The sequence below is a fragment of the Suncus etruscus genome, chromosome 6, assembly GCF_024139225.1.
Source record: "Suncus etruscus isolate mSunEtr1 chromosome 6, mSunEtr1.pri.cur, whole genome shotgun sequence".
Classification (NCBI taxonomy): Eukaryota; Metazoa; Chordata; class Mammalia; order Eulipotyphla; family Soricidae; genus Suncus; species Suncus etruscus.
The window spans coordinates 32,719,086-32,741,000 of record NC_064853.1 but is presented as its reverse complement, the minus strand read 5'-3'; the positions used below and the strand labels follow the sequence as shown (position 1 = coordinate 32,741,000).

General features: G+C 42.2%; 1 protein-coding gene across 1 annotated transcript in view; it reads right to left on the bottom strand.

Moving 5' to 3' along the window:
- Positions 1 to 21,915, bottom strand: part of ZSWIM5 (zinc finger SWIM-type containing 5) — a 52,396-nt gene that overhangs the window by 6,566 nt on the left and 23,915 nt on the right. The window contains exons 5-10 of the mRNA XM_049775497.1: positions 18,078 to 18,254; positions 14,937 to 15,083; positions 13,762 to 13,899; positions 10,896 to 11,150; positions 10,570 to 10,705; positions 8,715 to 8,872 (exon numbers count right to left, since the gene is read on the bottom strand). Of these exons, the coding sequence (XP_049631454.1) occupies positions 8,715 to 8,872; positions 10,570 to 10,705; positions 10,896 to 11,150; positions 13,762 to 13,899; positions 14,937 to 15,083; positions 18,078 to 18,254 (1,011 nt within the window). The remainder of the gene's footprint in view (positions 1 to 8,714; positions 8,873 to 10,569; positions 10,706 to 10,895; positions 11,151 to 13,761; positions 13,900 to 14,936; positions 15,084 to 18,077; positions 18,255 to 21,915) is intronic.

The window sequence follows — 21,915 nt, the reverse complement described above, 5'->3', positions numbered from 1 at the left end:
CATTCATGCCCCCTCTATATAATGTGTATATATATGTTTTTGTATACACACACACACACACACACACACACGTTTTTGGGTCACACCTGACAAGCTCAGAGAACCATACAGGATGCTGGGAATAAACCCAGCTGGCTGCATGCAAGGCAAATGCCCTACCCACTGTACTATTGCTCCAGCCTGATAGTTCACTTTTTAAATAAGCAAATAAAAATCACTATATGGGTGTTACCGCCTTTTGCTTACTTAGGGTTTTTTTTTTTTTTGGCTTTTGGGTGCTTAGGGCTTGCTCCTGGCTCTACACTCAAGATGTCGCTACTGGCAGGCATGGGGGACCATATGGGATCCCGGGATTCAAACCACTGTCTGTTCGAATCAGTTGCATGCGATGCCCTACCACTGTGCTACCTCTCCAGACCCAACTTAAGTCTTTGATTTTTTTTTTTAATTTTGAGAGGGTTTTGAGCTATACCTCATGGTGCTCAGTTTAACTTATGCAATGCCAAGAAGGAACTCAGGTCTACTGCATGTAAGGCAAGCACCTTATCTCTGAACTCTCTCTCCAGCCTTCTACTCATGCTTAAGGACATCTTGATTGATTCCAGTTTTTCATTATAAATAATGCTTTGTTATATATTTATGTGTAAGTTTTGGAGTGGACATATTTACCAACTCATTTTGGTAAATCCTTGGGAAAACAACTATTGGATGACATGGTAAGATTCTGACTAATTTTGGGAAACTTGCTCTTTGAAAGCAACTGAACTCTGCATCCCCACATGCACACAGTCACTACTGCCGTACATTCCCATTTGATGTCAATGATTTGAACATTAGCCACCCTAACAGGGATGTGGTAGCATCTAGCTCTTGTTTTAATTTGTATTCCTCTGAGTATCTTTTTGTTTGCTTGCTGTCATTTGTGTCTTTTCTTGAGTGAGGCATCTATTAAGATCCATTTTTAAATTTAGTTGTTTTCATTACTTAATAGTGACTTGTGTATTTGGGGTACATGGTCTTTACACGATATACGCTTGCAAATATTTTTACCCAACAGTGCCTCTGCAATTTCTTACTAGTGGTTTCCACAAAGCATACTTAAATGAACAAACAAAAACAATCCATCTCCCAAGTAGTACTCACAGGGACTGAGAACTATTCTAGCCTGTACAGCTGGGCTGGTGGTTTAATGCTTGGGCTGACAATGTTGCTGTTTGGGCCATGCAGTGCCAAAGATTTCTTGAGCTACCCGGGTGGTGCTTTGGGGCCTCCAAGACCTCACTTAGCAGTGGTCAGCGATCCATGTTATACTGGGCATCAAAACTAGGTTTGGTGCATGCTAGGCATGAGTTCTAACTACTATACAATTTCCTGGGCTCCAAGGCTTTTTTCATTTTTTTTTTAAGGGAGTAGGCATGCCTGGTGGTGCTCAGGGCTTATTCCTATGGGTTTGGGGAACTATATGAGGCTCTGAGATTTAAACTGGGTCAGCTGCATGTTAGGGAAGCACCCTCCTCTCTGCACTTTCTTTTGGGCCCCTAGACCCTACAACTTGATATTAATGAAACCTACTAATGAAGCTTTATATAAATATTTTTCAAAGGTTATGTTTATAGCATTTTATCTATCTCACTGTCAAACCTAGGGTCACTCAGATTTTCTTCCTCTATGTTACCTTCCACTTTCAGTTTGTGTTTTGTCTTTATAATTCATTCCTTTAGAGTAATTTTCATTTTGTTTGCATGTGGCTGTCCAGTTTTCCTTATATCTTCTGTTAAAAAGATTGTTTTGTTTGTTCCCTTTGTGTTTTGGTGGTGTTCAGGGCTTACTCCTTGCTCTTCACTCAGCAATCACTCTTGGTGGACTTAGAGAACCATAAAGGATACTGATGCTTGAACCCAGGTCGGCTGCATGCAAGGCTATTGCCTGCCTGCTCTCCTCCCCCTGCCAAAAAAAAGTTCTTTGTTCCTTTATTTAACACTTACATTTACATGGGTCTATTTCTGAGCTGTTTAACTGATGTATATTTTTATCTAATATCTTGCCACACATAGTGGTTCACAGGGACCATGTGATATAAGGGATTGATCTACAATCAGCCACATTCAAGGCACACACCCAAAATCCTGTATTATCTTTTTTTAAAATTCTCAGCAACTATTATTATAGTTTTTCTGTTCCTTTCCTTTCTGACATTCCTAATATGCATTTGTAATTTTTGTAATCGTGCCACAATTGTTCTGGATATATATATTTTTTTGGTTTTTGGATCACACCCGGCAGTGCTCAGGGGTTACTCCTAGCTGTCTGCTCAGAAATAGCTCCTGGCAGGCACAGGGGACCATATGGGACACCAGGATTCGAACCAACCACCTTAGGTCCTGGATTGGCTGCTTGCAAGGCAAACGCCGCTGTGCTATCTCTTTGGACCCCAGTATTTGCCTTTCATGCAGAAGGAAGTTAGTTCAAATCCTGGCATCTCATATGGTCCCCCAAGCCTGACAGGAGTATTTTTTTTCTTTTTTTGGTTTTTGGGCCACACCTGTTTGACGCTCAGGGGTTACTCATGGCTATGCGCTCAGAAATCGCCCCTGGCTTGGGGGGACCATATGGGACGCCGGAGGATCAAACCGCAGTTCATTCTACACTAGGGCTTGCAAGGCAGACACCTTACCTCTAGCGCCACCTTCCCGGCCAGGAGTAATTTCTAAGTGGAGAGCCAGGAGTAACCCCTGAGCGGTGATGTGTGTGACTCCCACTCCCCCCAATTTTTTTTTTTGATCGCAGAAGTTCAGGACAAATGTATGTGGAATAGTGGTACAGGAATAATATAAAGATTTGGGGACATACATATGGAAGCCCTCAGCACTGACAGGTGTGGCCCCCTAACCAAAACAAACTAAAAACTAAAGGTTTAAAGCTTTTATAGTCACTGAACTGCATCTTCAGAGCCTAAGATCCACCAATGTCCCCATACTATAGTTTGATCTCCCCATTTTCCCTCTGTCCTCTATTCTTGTCTAGTAATCTCAAAGTTATTTATTTATTTATTTTTAGTTCTTAGGTCATACACAGCAGAGGTTTCTGTTGACTCTGCACTCAGATTTACCCCTGGCAGTGTTTGGGAGATTATTTGGGATTCTAGGGATTGAACCCAGGTGAGCTACATGCAAGGCAAGTGCCTTACCTGCTGTACTCTCTCCAGCCCCATAATCTAAATTTTGTAATCCAAAACAAAGACCTGTCACATTTCACAGTGTCATTTTGCTTTCTCCTATACCACAGATAACTGAAACCACCTAATGTTTTGCTTCTACCTAGCTTTTTCTTTTTCTTTTCTTTGTTTTTTTTTTTTTTTTTTTTTTTTTGGTTTTTGGGCCACACCCGGTAACGCTCAGGGGTTACTCCTGGCTATGCGCTCAGAAGTCGCTCCTGGCTTGGGGGACCATATGAGACGCCAGGGGATCGAACCGCGGTCCGTCTCCTAGGCTAGCGCAGGTAAGGCAGGCACCTTACCTCCAGCGCCACCGCCCGGCCCCCCTTTTCTTTGTTTTTTTTTGTGTCACAACCGGCAGCGCTCAGGGGTTACTCCTGGCTCTACGCTCAGAAATCGCCCCTGGCAGGCTTGGGGGACCATAAGGAATGTAGGAATTCAAACCACTGTCCTTCTGCATACAATGCAAATGCCTTACCTCCATGCTATCTCTCTGACCCTCTACCTAGATTTTTCTTTTAAACATGATACTCTTTAGTTCCATCCAAATTGCCAAAAACAGCACGGTTTTACTTTAAAGAAAAAATTTTAAATCTTAAAAATTTTTTTTGAAAAAGAGTAGAAAGAGATGTTAAAAAATAAATAGGGAGGGTCCGGAGAGATAGCACAGCGGCGTTTGCCTTGCAAGCAGCCGATCCAGGACCAAAGGTGGTTGGTTCGAATTCCGGTGTCCCATATGGTCCCCCATGCTTGCCAGGAGCTATTTCTGAGCAGATAGCCAGGAGTAACCCCTGAGCATCGCCGGGTGTGACCCAAAAACCAAAAAAAAAAAAAAAAATAGGGGCTGGCGCGCTGCCTTGCCAGCGCTTGCTTAGGACGAACCGTGGTTCAATCCCCCGGCATCCCATATGGTCCCCCAAGCCAGGAGTGACTTCTGAGTGCATAGCCAGCAGTAACCCTTGAGTGTCACTGGGTGTGGCCCCAAAACCAAAAAAAAAAGAAAAAAAAAAAGAAAAAGAAAAAGAAAATAAATAAAAAATTTTGGCCACACCTAGTAGTTCTGAGGAAACACTGCTGATCAGTGTTGAGGGCTCTGTGCTCAGGATCATTCCTGTCTGGGCTCAGGGGGTCTATATGGAGTGCTGGGAATTGAGCCCAGGTTGACAGTGTGCAAGGTTATACTATCTACTTCTCCAATCCCTACACTGTAAAGTCCCTTCTTTTTCTGTTGGACATTTGGGCTATTTCCATATTCTGGCTACAATAAGTTTTGCAAAAAGCCCAAGTTGGCATATGTATTTTGAGTTTTTGTTTGGGAGCCATGTATAACAGTGTTTGGAGGACCACATGTAGGGCAAGTGCCTTAAACGTTGTACTATTGGGGCCAGAGAGATAGCATGAAGGCAAGGTGTTTGCCTTGCATGCAGAAGGACAATGGTTTGAATCCCGGCATCCCATATGGTCCCCCATGCCTGCTATGAGAGATTTCTGAGCGTAGAGCCAGGATTGACCCTTGAGCGCTGCTGAAAAAAAAAAACAAAAAAAACATTGTACTATTGTTCTGGTCTGATTCAATATTTCTGTGTTCTTGGAGTAGATGAGAAGTAGAAGGATTGGGTTATAGTGAGTTCTATTTTTTGGGGGGGTCACACCTGGCAGCGCTCAGGGGTTACTCCTGGCTCTATGCTCAGAAACTGCTCCTGGCAGGCTCGGGGGACCATATAGGACACCGGGATTCAAACCACCGACCTTCTGAATGAAAGGCAAATGCCTTACCTCCATGCTATCTCTCCAGCCCCCTATTTTTAATTTTTGAAAGTTCTTTCATTGGAGGCTGAATCAAAAGACAGTCCCACCAACAGTGAATAAAGGTTTGTTCTGTACCACATTCCTGCCAATACTGTTTGCTTTTAGTTTGGGGCCCACACACAGCTGTGCTTAAGGGGACTATACGTGGACTGGGGACTGAATATAGGTCAGCTCCATCCCCTTTATCTCTGGTCCTTGGCTTTCCCCAATCTTTTAGATACATGCCATTTCATTGGTGTGAGGTAGCATTTCATTGTCATTAGTTTCCTTGATAGTGAGTGGCTATGAATACTTTTTCATATGCCTACTGTGTTATCTGTATGTTCTCTTTAGGGAAGTATCTGTTCACTTTTTAATGAAAAATAACCATTTTTATGGTTATTAGTTTTTTCACTGTTGAGCTTTATGAATGTTTTATGTATCTTGGATACTAAATGTATGCATTTATTTGATATGGTATGCAAACATGTCTCCAATTCAGTAGGGCATCTTTTCATTTTAGCCCAAATTTCTTTGCATGTAAAACTCAAAAATCTTTATTGAGGAACTGTGATTTATAATACTGTTAATGAAGGTTTCATGCATACATCATTCTAATATCACACCCAAAACACACTTCCATCCACCAAGATCCTAAAGGTCCCTCCCATTCAACCGTTTCTCTGCATTTAAAACTTATTTTTTTTGGGTCACACCTGGTGGTGCTCAGGGGTTACTCCTGGCTCTACATTCAAAAATCGCTCCTGGCTACCATATGGGATGCCGAGATTTGAACCACTGTCCATCCTCGATCAGCTGCTTGCAAGGCAACCACCCTACCACTCCGTCCCCATTTAAAAGCTTTTGAATTTGATAACAGTTAAAACTATTATATGAAAAATGATGAGAGGTATTGCATTAGCTGACTTGATAAAGCATAGGATTCAAAATTGAGTGGTTCTGGAATAAAGACAGATTTTCAGACTGATGAATAAAATTGAGAGTTCAATCCTCAGGTTTATGAACAGTTAATCTACAACAACAGAGCTGGGTATATGAAGTGAACAAAGAAAGCATCTTTTAAAGCCATGATATTTGTGTAACTCCTTAAACATTGAAGGCATAGTATTTTTTACATTTTCATGCATATGCATATTAGTTTATGTTAACCTCAAAAGTTTAAGTAGGTTTTTATTTATTTATTTAAGGTTTAGAGTCAAAGGAGCAAAGTAAAAACGGTGTTAGAGTGGCAATTATTGTTTGCATAGGCCCATCAAAATATGGGTGACATGGAAAGAAATACAAGGAGATCCTACCCCTGAAGTTTCCTGGCATAAGACCAGTTCTAGGTTCTGGCAGAATAGTTTGTCTAATTGAAGTCCTTGCCTATAGTGCCAATACAGTTTTATTTTTCAAACAGTCTCTGTTGTTGGCAAAAGATCCTAGAATCTGCATATCCTACATTGAAGTCAGGTTGGTGTCAAGTGTCCTCTAGTTTCACCTCACAATTAAAGGGCAATGCAGAGAGCCCTGTCCAGTAAGCGGGACATTGTTGTTGTTAAGTCTTCTCAGTGTTAAGGGAAGTCTCTTTTGAGTAGGTTGATGTCAGAGCAGCGGTAGGGTCTTCCCTGGTAGAGGATTGCTTCCAGGTGATGTTATAGACAATGTTGGATGTTTCGTAGGTGGCTTCCCTAATTCAGGGGTGAATGGAGAATGCCCATTCATCTGAGGCTTGTGCCAGGTCATTATGTCAATGTTCAGGGTGTAAGGTCCAATTGCACTACAAGTTTTGTGTGTTCCTATCTCTATTAGATAAGAACTTATTTGTATGTATAGAATTTCACCATTTTAATATGCTTATGCAAACAAGGAATAATGCCACATGACATTATTGGTACATATAGGGGCTGTGAGAACAAGTCCAACAATCCCCGTGAGTTGGTTCATACATAAGCGATAAACTGAGGGAATCTTTCACCAAATTCCTTATTGATCAGTTCACAAAGAGAAGAAAAGATAAAAAGTAGGGGAAATCGTCACTATATAAGAGAATATTAAGTAAGAGATATAGCTGTCAAAGAAAATAGTTACGAACAATTCAAAGGGCATACTTGTCTTTTTTTATGCTTTTGAAATAGTTGGGTGGGTGTTAAATCCAGTGCACCATGTTGGTCTGTGATTTTGGATGGTGCAGTATTGAAGTTAAAAAGGGTAAATGTGGGGTGATGATGGTTTGGGGTGAGAGTCAAAGAGTAAAAATGTAGGGGTGTGATAAAGAGCAGAATACAAAATGGACATTCTGCATACATAAGAACATATCTTAATGATATGAAGTACTATTAATATATATTGTGCGTGCGGGGGCACTAGACTTTAAATTGCTTTGTGTACCACTAAGAAATGTTATAATATCTGGACTTGAGGGACAAAGTAATTGTACATGGGTTCTGTTTTACTTCTTCTTAATGTTCCTTGACTGTATGTTCAAAATTAAGGTGTCAGCAACGGGATTTCTTCTGAGAACTCTGTTTATTGGTGATTGTCCTTCCACGGTAACTTTACCTTGTCCTCTTTCTTCCATCATTGTTCTCATAATTAAAATAAATAATTAAAAAAAAAGAACAAAAAAAGAACTGGAAAGCATCCGCAGGATTCAAACCACCAGAGGTGATTGGTTCCAAAGCAAAGCTTTGTGACTGCGAGGTAACTGCTGAGCTAAAGCCAGGCCACAAAATTTCTTTTAATAAAGTTTTTTTCAATAATTCCATTACCAAAAAAAAAAAAATAGAAAGCCTCTTTAACAAAGTAGTGGGGAGGGGCTGGAGCAATAGCACAGAGGGAGGGCATTTGCCTTGCACGGCTGACGAAGGACAGACCTGGGTTCGTTCCCCAGCATCCCATATGGTCCCCTGAGCCAGGAGCAATTTCTGAGTGCACAGCCAGGAGTAATCCCTGAGCGTCACCGGTTGTGGCGCAAGTGGCAGGCTCACGGGACCATATGAGATGCCGGAGACTAAATCCGAGTCAGCTGCATGCAAGGCAAACACCCTACACTCTGCTATCATTTTGGCCCCAGCCCTAGACTTTTTTTTAATAAAAAGTTCTAGTTATCTATGTGCTTCCTTTCTGCTTATGAGAAATGTACTCATGGTTCATGACAGCTAGTTTTTTTCCCCAGAGCTTCTTAGAAATGTATTTCACTTCTCTTTGTGGTGAATACTGCATGACTATTTAAGACTAAGTAAACTTAAAAGCTTGTATCACTCTGAGATGCCTATTTGCTGACAAGTGGCCTTAGAAAAAGCACATTCCTAACTGTGGAGGTAACTAAAGTTACTACATAATATAACCATAGTAACTTGGTCATCTCTTCATAGAATCCTCCTTGAATGCTGAAAGGGCATTGAAATAATCTTCGTTTTGTAGATTTGGAAACTGAGGCTTATGAAGTGATTTAATCACTGAACATTAAATTTATAAATTAAATTTAAAATGATTTTGTTCTATATATTTAGTAAATTAGTAAATAAAGAAAACTTAAGCTTGAATCCACATACTTAACCTAATGGTAACAATCAAAGCAAGGCTCATGATCACTTTAACTAGCTAAGGGAAGATGGTTTTGTTACTTTAGGAGACCGTAGACCTGGCTTTCCAGAGGCCATGAGTAGGCAGGCCTAGGGAGAGTACTGGAGCCTACGGATATGCTCACCTTTGGCAGCAGTCAGCATAGTGGAGGCCAGTTCACACTGCTGAGATTCCAAGTGTCCAAGCGTGAACCAGCGAGGATAACGAGTGGGCACCACAGACACCATGTGGTGAGGGTGGGGAGTGTCGCCTGCAGAAGCTGAGTTTTCTAGAACAGGTAACCTAGAAGACCCAGGGAGAGTTATCAGCCACCATCCAGACCATTGACATTCTGAGCCTCTTGTTCTTTAGAACAACATTCTTTCAAGGGGGTGCACAACATGGCCTGAGAGGGCCTCTAGTGTATTTGGGGGGGTACACCTAACTGTGCTCAGTGGTTTTTCCTGGCTCAGTGGCCAGAAATCGTTCCTGGCAGGCTTGGGGGACCATATAGGATGCGGGATTCAAACCCGGGTCTGTCCTGGGTTGGTAGGGTGCAAGGCAAACACCCTACTGCTATGCCATCTCTCTGGCCCCCTCCTCTAAGGTAATTTAAGGGGCTATAGGTGAAAGCTATGTAAAAGAGCTGGGGGTATGAGACTAGGGAGCCAAGATGTAAAAAAAGGGGTAAGCTACAGAGGAAAAAAAAGTCAGAAGAGGACCATGGTCAGAAAAAAGAAACATTGCTTTGGAGAACCTTGTTTAATTACACTTAAGGGGTTTTTTGTTTTGTTTTTGGGTCACACCTAGCAAAGCTCAGGGGTTCCTCCTGGCTCTATGCTCAGAAATCGCTCCTGGCAGACACGGGAAACCATATGGGATGCCGGGATTCAAACCACCAACCTTCTGCACACAACACAAATGCCTTACCTCCATGCTATCTCTGTAGCCCCACACTTAAGGTTTTAAAACCTAGGATAAAGTGGTCTTTATAAAGTAAGTGCCTGGGTATTTGTGGAACTCACTATCAGATGAAAGTTTAATGGATCAGAAAGACGGTAAGGGCCCGGAGAGATAGCACAGCGGCGTTTGCCTTGCAAGCAGCCGATCCAGGACCAAAGGTGGTTGGTTTGAATCCTGGTGTCCCATATGGTCCCCTGTGCCTGCCAGGAGCTATTTCTCAGCAAATAGCCAGGAATAACCCCTGAGCACCGCTGGGTGTGGCCCAAAAACCAAAAAAAAAAAAAAAAAAAAAAAAGACGGTTTAAGAGCCATACAATTACATTTCTTTTTCAAGTTAGGGGAAATTTGTGGCAAGAAACCTTACAGCTGTGACCTTTCTGTATGGTCTGTTATGTTCTAGAGATCAACCTTCCTGAATCAAGAATCCTCTTTCACTCTGGAAACAAGTGGCTGTACCTATTGTTCCCAGTGTCTTGGTAAAAACATACTTTTTATCTTTTCCAGTTAAGTCTGGTGACCAGTGCCTAAGAACCATGACTTAGCTGAGCTGCAGAAAGGCTTAAAGCCATTCTGAAGTTACTTAACTGGCTAAGGAAGTAGATGAGCTCTATTACCTCAAACATATTTGGATCTTGGGTTCTTACATCAACTAAAAGCTCAAGAACTGGTGCCAGGGAGATAGCTCAGAGAGTTAGTGTGCATGCTTTGCATGATGGAAGTCTGGGTTTGATTCCCCAGCATTACATGGTCCCAGAGAACAGCATGGTACAAAAACTAAGAATGAAACAGAAAGGAAAAGAAGAGGAAAGAAAAGAAGAAAAGAAACTCTGGATTTTCAGACAATTCATCAAGACATAGCTAGCAGTGAAGAGGGTTATCAGCAAGCTACTCAACAGTAATTCTAGATCACTTAGGGCATATTTTGTGGTAGGTTCAATAGTATAAATGAAGACAGAAAAGAAGTGCTTAAGCAAAGAAAAAGATCACTGGTAACTTCTGACTTAGTGAAACCATTGGACTGGGAAAGGGCTACCCACCTCATGGCACGTAAGGCTAACTTATAGGACAGGTCGGGGTCGTGAGGCAGCAGAGCAGAGAACAAATACTTAGCAAAAGTATGCATGGGAACACTCTCTCGATGAATGACTTCACCCAGTCCACTAAAGGGTCCTCCTGCAGGAAAAAAAATAAGTGAGCAAGTTATTTATCTCTATGTTTCTATTTACTAGCAATGTATTTGAAGCTGAGGAGTTTATATGTTTATTAGCTACAGAAACTTTCACCACACTTTAATGTCAAAGATATCCCTGCTCTACTAGAAGGGAAACAAGAAAGTGTGCTAACTGTTCCATTATTCTCTTACCTTCCAGTAGTAAGATGCACTGTTTCTTCAGTGTTTGCACTAGCTCATTGTCCAGCTGCAGCTCTTGAAGTCTACTTAGGAGTTGTTCCTCATTACGACAAACTTTGTCCTGTGTATAGAGGCCCTCAGGCATCACTCTCTGTTGACCCATCCCCATCAGAGCCACTTCCAGGGCCAATGACAGGTAGGATTCACTGCTGCAGTCTGGAGTCACAGGTACATGCTGATACACAGGTGCTCTGCTTTCATTCATATCTGAAGACAACAGGGCACCAGATTTCTTAGGTAGATTATTCTACTCCTTTTGCACCCCCACTTTGGGTTACAACTTGGTCAACCGCTATCAGAAAGAAGATGAGTTGCAATCCCAATGCGATATGGAAAATATACTGAAGAAAGTTACACAGAGATACAATAATTTGTAACTCCTTCCTATACATAAATTTGTTAGGCCAGTTAGGGAAATATGAAATCTTGTATTAAGAGCTAGAGCAATGGTAGAGGAGATACGTTCCTTGCCTTACATGCAGCTGACCCTGGTTTGATCACCAGCATCCCAGATGGTCCCTGGAGCCCCACCAGAAGTAATTCCTGAGTGCAAAGCCAGGAACAAGCCCTGGGCATTTCTGGGTGTGGTCCTAAAATATGCCCCTAACCTTAAACTAATCTTCTGTTAGCATATTATATTTTATGCCTGTATCTTTCACTGGAATGTGAGCTGAAAGGAAAAAAACTCCATTTCTTAGGGGATTGAGGTAGCAATCTCAGTGGTAGTCAGAAGGCCTGGCCAATTGAGCCAGTGGTTCAGTGTGGGGACCTGAGGATGTGGTGTTGCTTAGGGTCCTGCAGTGTTTTTATGTCCCAGGACTACACCCAGTGATGCTTGAAATCTACGTGGCTTCATAGATCAAACCCAAGTCTAGTGGATCAGACTATGGTGGTATCACTGCAGTCCCAGAGGCTTTATCTTTTGTCCTAAGTGTCTCCAGGACTTAGTATATAGAAGGAGCTGTGTGAGTATCAGTGACAGATTATTTTCAAGTGTGACCTTTGGTTTTCAAGATATGCCACCTGGCAGATGAAACAGACCAAAAGGGATGATTGCCTTTGCAGGAGAACACAAGAGCCTCCACCTTGGATTAGGGCCAACTGTTGTATATATACCTAGAGATACCACATCCTTCTAGTTAAACTATCACACTTTACATTCCTATGCTATTAGTATGCTCCATTTTTTAGTTCAAATTTTCAGGCAAAGAGCAAAATTTAGGTCTGGGGAGAAAGCTTAAAGGACTGTAGTGCAAATGGTAGATTTGAGTTTCATCCCCAGAAGCACTGTATGGTAACATCAACACTATAGGTGTGGCCTTGGAGGCACCAGGAGGGCTGAGTAGCACTGCTTCACCAGTGAACTTTGAACATTCCAGTCAGCACATAACTGGATTGAGTTATGCCAGGAGTGGTTCAGATCCTCTGATGCTGCTCAGAATGTCCTTCAACAATAAAAACAGTCCAAGTCTTGGCATTTACCTCCCTCAAGCATCTGGTAAAATTTTAATGAATATTATTAAATGGAAGTATTACACTATGTGCTGGGATCACAATAAGCATGTCATAATTTCTTTTTTTTTTCCTGGTTTTTGGCTTTTGGGCCACAGCTGGTGACACTCAGGGGTTACTCCTGGCACTCAGAAATCGCTTCTTGCTTTGGTGGGGAGGGCATATGGAATGCCAGGGATCAAACCAGGTCTGTCCTGGGTCAGCCACGTGCAAAGCAAACGCCCTACCACTGCGCCATCGTTCTGGCCCCTAGTATGTCATAATTTCTTATTGAAATTATATAAAAGAGATGACAGTTTATAAGACCCAATTGCAAACAAACTGCAATGCAGTGTACTAAATACATTTATATATATGTATATATACCTTGCTACTTTGAGATATGCTAAATTATTTTCCTCTTTTTGTAAATTGGAACAAAACCATCATAAGATGACTCAAAGGGAATATGAGCGGACTATGCAAATACAAAAAATATTTATACATTTTTGTTTGTTTTGCTTTTGTATCCCACCTAGCAGTGCTCAGGGCTTATTCATGGTTCTGTGTGCAAAGATCATTCCTGGTGGGGCTATGGGATGCTGGGGATCAAACCCAGGTTGGATGCACACAAGGTAAGTGTTCTGCCCATATCGGCCCAAGGGAGATACATATAATTTTGATAGGTAATCTTGCACATACCAACTGACCGTGAGGTCTTGGGCTCTGATTTTTTTTTTGTGTGTTTTTTTTTTTTGTGTCACACCCGGCAGTGCTCAGGGGTTATTCCTGGCTCCATGCTCAGAAATTGCTCCTGGCAGGCACAGGGGACCATATGGGACGCCGGGATTCGAACCGATGACCTCCTGCATGAAAGGCAAACGCCTTACCTCCATGCTATCTCTCCGGCCCCTGATTTTTTTTTTAAGCCAGTCAAATTGAGCAGTGTGTGAGGGTTATATACCGACTTTTGTGATACTAATGTTAATAAGTTCTGATAAACCACTGCCATCGAACCAGCCGAGCTCTGATTTCTTATATTCCTCAAGTTTTATTCCTATGGGCTCACATACTCTTCAGGCATTCATGGTAGGGAGTGAGAGAAGCAAAGAGTGACTATAAAGGTAAAAAGGGGCAATAGGACAGGGCAGAGCAGTTCCCCACTGTAAAAGAGGTAAAATAAAGAAGTCTAAAGAGCCTTTGGGGAGGTCTGGTTTGGATAAGAGGAAAGAAAAGAAAAGTTTCCAGGTGCATAAAAGTGTATAGTAAGGAGGAATGGGCTACCAAGGGAAGTTCTTTCTGGCTTGTCTCAAGCTAACTCCTGTACCTGACATTTCCAAATAGCCATCGTCATTCAGGCAGCAGGCCTCAGTCAAAGTGAGGAACAGACAGCCAATGGGATCCAGTGGGTGGCCCACCCAGCCTTCCAGGTTTGTGATGGTTGTGGTGCCTCTTTGCAACAGTTCTGGAAACAAGCAAAGTGTTAGTCAGAAAGATACACTGCTCTCCATCTCCCTGCCTAGCCTCTGGATCTGTCTTCCAGGGCTTAAATTCAAGAACATTTTCTCCACATTGTCTTTTGAGTTTAAAGAAATGACCACAGGTTCATTATGTAGTCTGTTTCTAGTTATTTGTTGGAAACAACATACACAGAAACAGTTTTATGGTTTAAAAATGGTCTTCTCATACTAGATCTTGGAAGACCTTCCAATTATTCTATGAGAGAATCTAGCCAGCATTACTAATTCTTTACAGGTAAAAATATCTGAGATTGGGGCTGGAGCAGTGGTAGGGCATTTGCCTTGCATGCATGCAGCCGACTCAAGACGAACCTGGGTTCAATCCCCAGTGTCCCATATGGTCCCCCGAGCTAGGAGCAATTTCTGAGCACAGAGCCAGGAGTAACCATGAAGCGTCACCAGGTGTGCCCCCCCACCCGACCCCGCCACAAAAAAGAGTAAAAAAAAATATCTGGAATTTATGGGGCCTAGAGAGATAACACAGTGGTAGGGCATTTGCCTTGCATGTGGCTAACCCCAGGGATGGGGGCGGTTTTATTCCTGGAACCTATATGGTCCCCAAGCCTGCCAGAGGCAATCAATCAATCAATCAATCAAGTTTAAAATATAGGGGCGAAGAGATAGCATGGAGGTAAGGCATTTGCCTTGCATGCAGAAGGACTGTGGTTCAAATCCCAGCATCCAATATGTTCCCCCGAGCCTGCCAGGAGCAATTTCTGAGTGTAGAGCCAGGAGTAGCCCCTGAGCGCTGCCAGGTGTGACACAAAAACCAAATAAAAATAAACAAACAAACAAATACATAAATATCTGAAATTTGTTAAGGACAAATGAGGTTGTTCACACAGCAGGTAAAATGTACTAGAATCCTCTAACCCCTGCTGTTCTACAGAATTTAATGAAAATTAACTACTAAGTCTTGTAAGCACAAAGGAGTCTTATCAGCCTCATTCGAGGGAGTTAAGATGGCTTGCAATCACTGTACCTTTTTTCTGATGCTTATAAATTTCCAGCTGCCGCTGTTGCTGTAACCTCAGAGTATTGATGATGGCTACAGTGAGTCTGAGGGCCTCCTTTGGATAACCATGGGAACGCAAAGCATCAACTCGAGCACAAGCTGTAGGCACATGCTCTACCAGGTGGAAAGGAAATATTTTGATTAAGTTAAATAAAAAAGAAACCCTGCTTGCAAAAGGAATCTATTCATTCACTTCTTTAAATTCAACTGGACATCTATTATGTACTAGTTTTATCTTTTTAAAATATAAAATTGAGAAAGCTGCAAATACTACATTCAAAGAGCTATTTTAAGTCTCAGCAGTGTACTGTATATACTAAGGCATGCACAACTAGAATGAATGTAATACTCCTTGGTGAAAAATAACAATAGGGATCCAGTGGAGGTAGTTAACTTTTGAAATGAAATAAATGGTTTAATTTGAGGAAATTTACTTAAGAGAAATGTGTGTGTCTGTGTGTGTGTGTGTGTGTGTGTGTGTGTGTGAGAGAGAGAGAGAGAGAGAGAGAGAGAGAGAGAGAGAGAGAGAGAGAGAGAGAGAGAGAGAGAGAGAGAGAGAGAGAGAGAGAGAGAAGGGGGGAAGGGGAAGAGAGAAAGAGAGAGAATCTGGCTTTTCCAGAGTAGAAAAAAGCCAAAACTTTTTTGTTGTTTTTGTTTTTGGGCCACACCTGTCGGACACACACACACACACTCAGGTGTTACTCCTGGCTCTGTGCTCAGGAATCACTCCTGGCAGACTCAGGGGAACATATGGGATGCTAGGAATCAAATGCAGGTCAGCTGCACGCAAGGCAAATGTCCTATCCTTTGTACTATCACGCCAGCCCCAGAGACCTGTTTTCTTAAAAGCAAAACATTGCTGAAAAGTTCTCTTCAGTAAAAATATTGAAGAAAAATTTAATTAAGCAACTTCCTACAGAGATTGAAACTTTGTTGTTTTATTTTTGTATTTTGTGGGAGGGGGGACACCCAGTGGCAATCAGGGGTTACTCCTAGTTCTGCACTCAGAAACTACTTCTGGTAGGTTTAGGGGAGCATATGTGATGCCGGGGAGTGAGCCTGGGTCATCTTGAGTCCAAGGCAAATGCCCTACCTACCCGCTGTGCCATTATTGCTCCAGGGCCCCCAGAAAAAGACCTAAACATTTTTTGTTTTGGGGGCCACACCCTTTGTTCTCAAGGGTTACTCCTGGCTCTACACTCAGAAATCACTCCTGCAGGCTGAGGGGACCATATAGGATGTGGGGGTGGAACCCAGATCAACCACCTGCAAGGCAAAAAAATGTTCTATAGCTGTGCTATTGCTTCGGCCCCAAAGTTTTATGGGCTTTCTGCTTATGAGAAATATATTCATAATAATAAATCTAAAAGTTTGTATCACTCTGGATTGCCTATTTTCTGACAATGGGTTCGAGAAAAACTACACTTCTAATGAGGGAAGTGGGAGAGAGAGGGAAAGAGAGAGACAGAGAGAAGCCTAAGCAACTTTTTTGGGGGTTTTGGGCCACATCTATTGTGCTCAGGGGTTACTCCTGGCTCTGTGCTCAGAAATCACTCCTGAAGGCTGAGGGACCATAAGATGCTGGGGCTCGAACCCGGGTTCATCCCAGGTCGGCTGTGTGCAAAGCAAATGCTCTACCACTGTGCTATAGCTCTGGCCCCATGCTTAAGCAACTTTTTTTTTTTTTTTTTTTTTTTTTTTTTGGTTTTTGGGCCACACCCGGTGACGCTCAGGGGTTACTCCTGGCTATGCGCTCAGAAGTCGCTACTGGCTTGGGGGACCATATGGGACGCCGGGGGATCGAACCGCGGTCCGTCTCCTAGGCTAGCGCAGGTAAGGCAGGCACCTTACCTCGAGCGCCACCGCCCGGCCCCCGCTTAAGCAACTTTTTAAAGGGAAAGGACTTACTCCTTTAAGACCTCACAAATTATACAGAAACAGATCTTTATAAAATAGTTACAAAGAAGGCCCAGAGAGATAGCACAGCGGCATTTGCCTTGCAAGCAGCTGATCCAGGACCAAAGGTGGTTGGTTCGAATCCCGGTGTCCCATATGGTCCCCTGTGCCTGCCAGGAACTATTTCTGAGCAGACAGCCAGGAATAATCCCTGAGCATCGCTGGGTGTGGCCCAAAAAAAAATAGTTACAAAGAAATGAAACGATAGTTACTTAAAGAGAAAATAAGTACCATTATAGGACATGCAAGATTATAACAGGTATACAAATATGAAAGACATTCCCAGAAAAGAGAATATAGAGACTAAGGTATATAAACAAACGTATTTATAAATAAAATATATAGCATCCTTAGAATATGGAAATTAGGTTTTGTTTGGTTATACATAAAAAAAAAATGCGGGCCAGAGATAGCACAGCGGTGTTTGCCTTGCAAGCAGCGGATCCAGGACCTAACGTGGTTGGTTCAAATTCCAGCGTCCCATAGCCACGAGTAACCCCTGAGCTCTGCTGAGTGTGGGCCAAAAACCAAAAAACAAAAACAAAACCCAAAATGCTACAGTAAGAAATTTGTACTTTGGGGATAATGGAAGATAGACACCAAAAGCTTATACTGGACAAGAACATAATGTATTTATAGTTTAAAATTTATTTCAAAGAGATAACTCATTTAATATTTATTTCAAACATAAAAATTACAGAAATTACATAAAAATATAGGGCCAAAGACAGACAACTCAATGAGAGCATCCTATGCTTGGATAAGGTTCAGATCATATAGCAGTTGTGGGGTCAGGGAGATAGGGAAAAAGCATTAGGTTCAGTTTCTGTTTCTGTTTCTGCCTGGTTCCCTGAGCACCACTGGGAGCTAACTATAAGTAACATACCAGAAGTAGCCCATGGGCACTTCTGTGGCCATGTGGCCCCCAAACAAAAATAATAACCAACCAACTGCATTTGTGTTAGTGGTATCTATGAAGATAATTCAAGCCTGTCATGAGGTAAGTTTGTGCTTTGAAATTCCCTGTCTCTCTCTGGTGGTGCTGGGAACTAAACCCATGCAAGACAATGTTTGTCTTCACACATGGAAGACAAATGCTTTACCACCAGAGCTCTGAAATCCTTAAAAGTGGAGATGGTTATGTACACTTACCAAGCCACAACGGCTGGCCTTGGGAATTAAAGAGTAGTCTCTCACTTTCCCGCTGGCAGGCAGGAGCTGTATATATATCACTGCTGATTATTCGCTGTAAGTGGCTGTCCTGCCAGTGCAATTCACGGCCCTCGATGGCTCTAGTGAACACTGTTCGTTTTGGTCTGGATAAAGAGTCTGGGGAAACAAAGAAATGAAGCAGTTTAATGATGGGTAGTCTGAAGTGCTAACTCATGTTTTCTTCAGGTTGAAGGATAGGAGAAAAATAAATAGTATATGTTAGTGAGAGCAACTAGTCTGCCATCTGGGTATTTGCTGTGCTGCCTCTTTATGGATAGCTTTTAGTGCACTTGTGCCCTCTATGAAAAGAATCATTCTGTAGAGATCTACACTATCTTTCAAATTCTAAGATCCAGAATCACATGAAAGAAGAGGGTAGCTTAGCTTAACTGTCAGGTTATGAGGATATCAACAGCTTCTATAGAAGTCAGAGAACAGAAGCAATTAGATTTCCCTGGTCAATCAATAAACGGAGCATGACACTTATCAGATTAAGTACTTAAATAAAATTCGTATTGAGATTGGAAAAAAGAAAAAGGGGCCGGAGTGATAATAAAGACATAGGGCATTTACCTTGCACATGGTTGACCCGGGTTTAATCCCAGCATCCTATATGGTCTCCCAAGCACCACCAAGAGTAAATCCTAAGCAAAGAGGCAGGCATAACCACTAGATGTGACCCAAAAACAAAAAAAGGTTTGGGAAAATAAAAGATATTGTGGTATCTTGTCACACTAGCCTTGTTCTCCAATTAAGAAAAATGGTGCTGGAAAAAGTCATTTGTTTTTCTCTTCTCAGTGGAGCATTAGCATGCCATCTCTCTTCAGGAAAAAGGCTTCTGGAAAGTGAAAAAATAAGTTACTCTGGCTCAATACTCTGAAGTCATTCCTGTTGGTATGTCATGTGATGCTGGGAAATAACTCCAGTCCTTCTGCATGCAAAAGCATGTGCCCCAGTCACTCAGTTATTTCTCCATTATTCTCAGTGGAATAATTTTGTTTGTTTTGGGGCCATACCTTGCAGTGCTCTGGGGATAGTTCTGGCTTTGTGCTAATATGATCTTTGAAGTGCTCAAGGGACCATAAGCAATGCCAGGGATTAATATGGAGTTTTGCATGCAAGGAAAGTGCCTTATCTCCTATATTATATCCCTGGCCCTCCTATAGGTTAAATTTTTAAAGGTGGTAGGAAGATCAAATGAAATAAATTTTTGTATAGAAGGACTGACCAGGGCCTGGAGAGATAGCACAGCGGCGTTTGCCTTTCAAGCAGCCGATCCAGGACCAAAGGTGGTTGGTTTGAATCCTGGTGTCCCATATGGTCCCCCGTGCCTGCCAGGAGCTATTTCTGAGCAGACAGCCAGGAGTAACCCCTGAGAACCGCTGGGTATGGCCCAAAAACCAAAAACCAAAAAAAAAAAAAAAAGGGATTGACCAAAATGACATTTAAGGGAAAACATTAAGAATAATTTAACTGGGGCCGGAGAGATAGCATGGAGGTAAGGCGTTTGCCTTTCATGCAGGAGGTCATCGGTTCAAATCCCGGCGTCCCATATGGTCCCCCGTGCCTGCCAGGAACAATTTCTGAGCCTGGAGCCAGGAATAATCCCTGAGCACTGCCGGGTGTGACCCAAAAACCACAAAAAAAAAAAAAAAAAAAAAAAAAAGAATAATTTAACTGGAGCCGGAGAGATAGCACGGAGGTAAGGCATTTGCCCTTCATGCAGGAGGTTATCGGTTCGAATCCCGGCGCCCCATATGGTCCCCCGTGCCTGCCAGGAGCAATTTCTGAGCCTGGAGCCAGGAATAACCCCTGAGCACTGCCAGGTGTGACCCAAAAACCACACACACACACACAAAAAAAACCCACAAAAAAAAAAAAAAACCCAAAAAAAACAAAGAATAATTTAACTGACTTCACCAGATTTAAGGTGGTTTAATTAAAATTACCTTGGGATCAAAAACTGAAGTGCAATAAAGAGGTCTCCAGAGATTCCCAAATGAGCTGTACATCACTTGAGCCTATTCAAAAAAATCCTAAGGTTCAAACTAAGATAAAATAAACATATTCATCCATTCAGCTGAATTTTTCAGAATTAAGTCAGATCTTCAGAAATTGCTATATTCCATAACAAATGAGTTCCTAATATTTCAATAGAATAGCACTGATATTATTTACTAATATTGTTTCTACTTCATGTTGTCCCCTCAATATAAATATATTGAAACTTTTACTGGTTATGTCTAAGCCCCTTTCATACTGAATTGCTTGTCTGCTCAGCCCATAGTGGAATTAGACTCCTAATATGTTTTTTAACTCATTGAATTCGAAATTATGAATGCCAACTAATGATCTCTACTAACAAAAAAGTCCAGGAACTGAAGGGTAAACTTAAAGATAACATAGTAAAGAATATTTCATACAAGAAGAACTAAGCACTAAGAGTGCTAAGATCCATATGTGTGAACCTATCTCGAGTGCTTAAAGGCAAAGGCAGTAGAGAGGCCTGTGCACTTGAATAAATGAGCAACTATGGCCTTATAGACCAAGAGTGAAAGATCTCTCTTTTTTTTGGGGGGGGTGTCACATTTGGTGATGCTCAGAGATTACTCCTAACTCTGCATTCAGAAATCACTACTGGCAGGCTAAAGAGACCATATGGGATGCCAGAGAATGGACCTAGGTCAGCTGCTTATAAGGCAAGCTTCCTCCCCACTGAACTATCTCTCCAGTCCAATAGTTATGACACTTTGAATAAGATGAAACGCCACTTACAACCTTTGAAATGTTAAAGATATGTGATTTGAGTTTCATGTTAAAAGAATAACTGGCAATTACATTCAGAGCGGATTACAGGCTGTATAGACACAGGTAGATAAGCAGTTGGATGGATACTGCAGACATTAGAGGAAAAGAATAATTTGGCAAGAGTACAAAGTGGTGGTGATAAGAACAGGTGATTTTTAGATATGAGGTGAGAGAAAGAAAAGAAGAGCAATCAATTCAGGGGCTGAAGCAATAGCAGTGACAAGGCATTTGCCTTGTACATGGCTGACTTGAACAGACCTAGGTTCAATCCCCAGCATCCCATAAGGTCCCCCAAGCCTGCCAGGAGTTAACACCTAAATGCCGCAGGTATGGCCCCCAAACAAAAATACCAAGAGCAAAGAAGAAAAATTCTAATCTTTTCTTTTCTTTTTGCTTTTTGGGCCACACCCGGTAAAGCTCAGGGGTTACTCCTGGCTATGCACTCAGAAATCGCTCCTGGCTTGGGGGACCATATGGGACACTGGAGGACTAAACTGCGGTCCAGCCTAGGTTAGCACATGCAAGGCAAACACTCTACAGCTTGTGCCACTGCTTCAGCCCCTACAATAACTATTTCAATAATAGGGAGCAAAAGCCTGGCTGGAATGAGTTCAAGGGAGAATAGAGCTTTATATTTTTTTGAATTCTCTTAATTTTATATTTATATATATATTTTTTGGGTCACACCTGGTGGTGCTCAGGGGTTACTCCTGGCTGTCTGCTCAGAAATAGCTCCTGGCAGGCACAGGGGACCATATGGGACACCGGGATTCGAACCAACCACCTTTAGTCCTGGATTGGCTGCTTGCAAGGCAAACACCGCTGTGCTATATCTCTCCGGGCCCTATTTATTTCTATTTTCTCAAAGAGGGTGCTGGCCAGTGAGTCATGTGAAAGAACCACAAGAGTGCTTTATGTTGTCGAAGGACTGACAAAACAGTATGATTTTACAGTAATAATCCACAAAAAT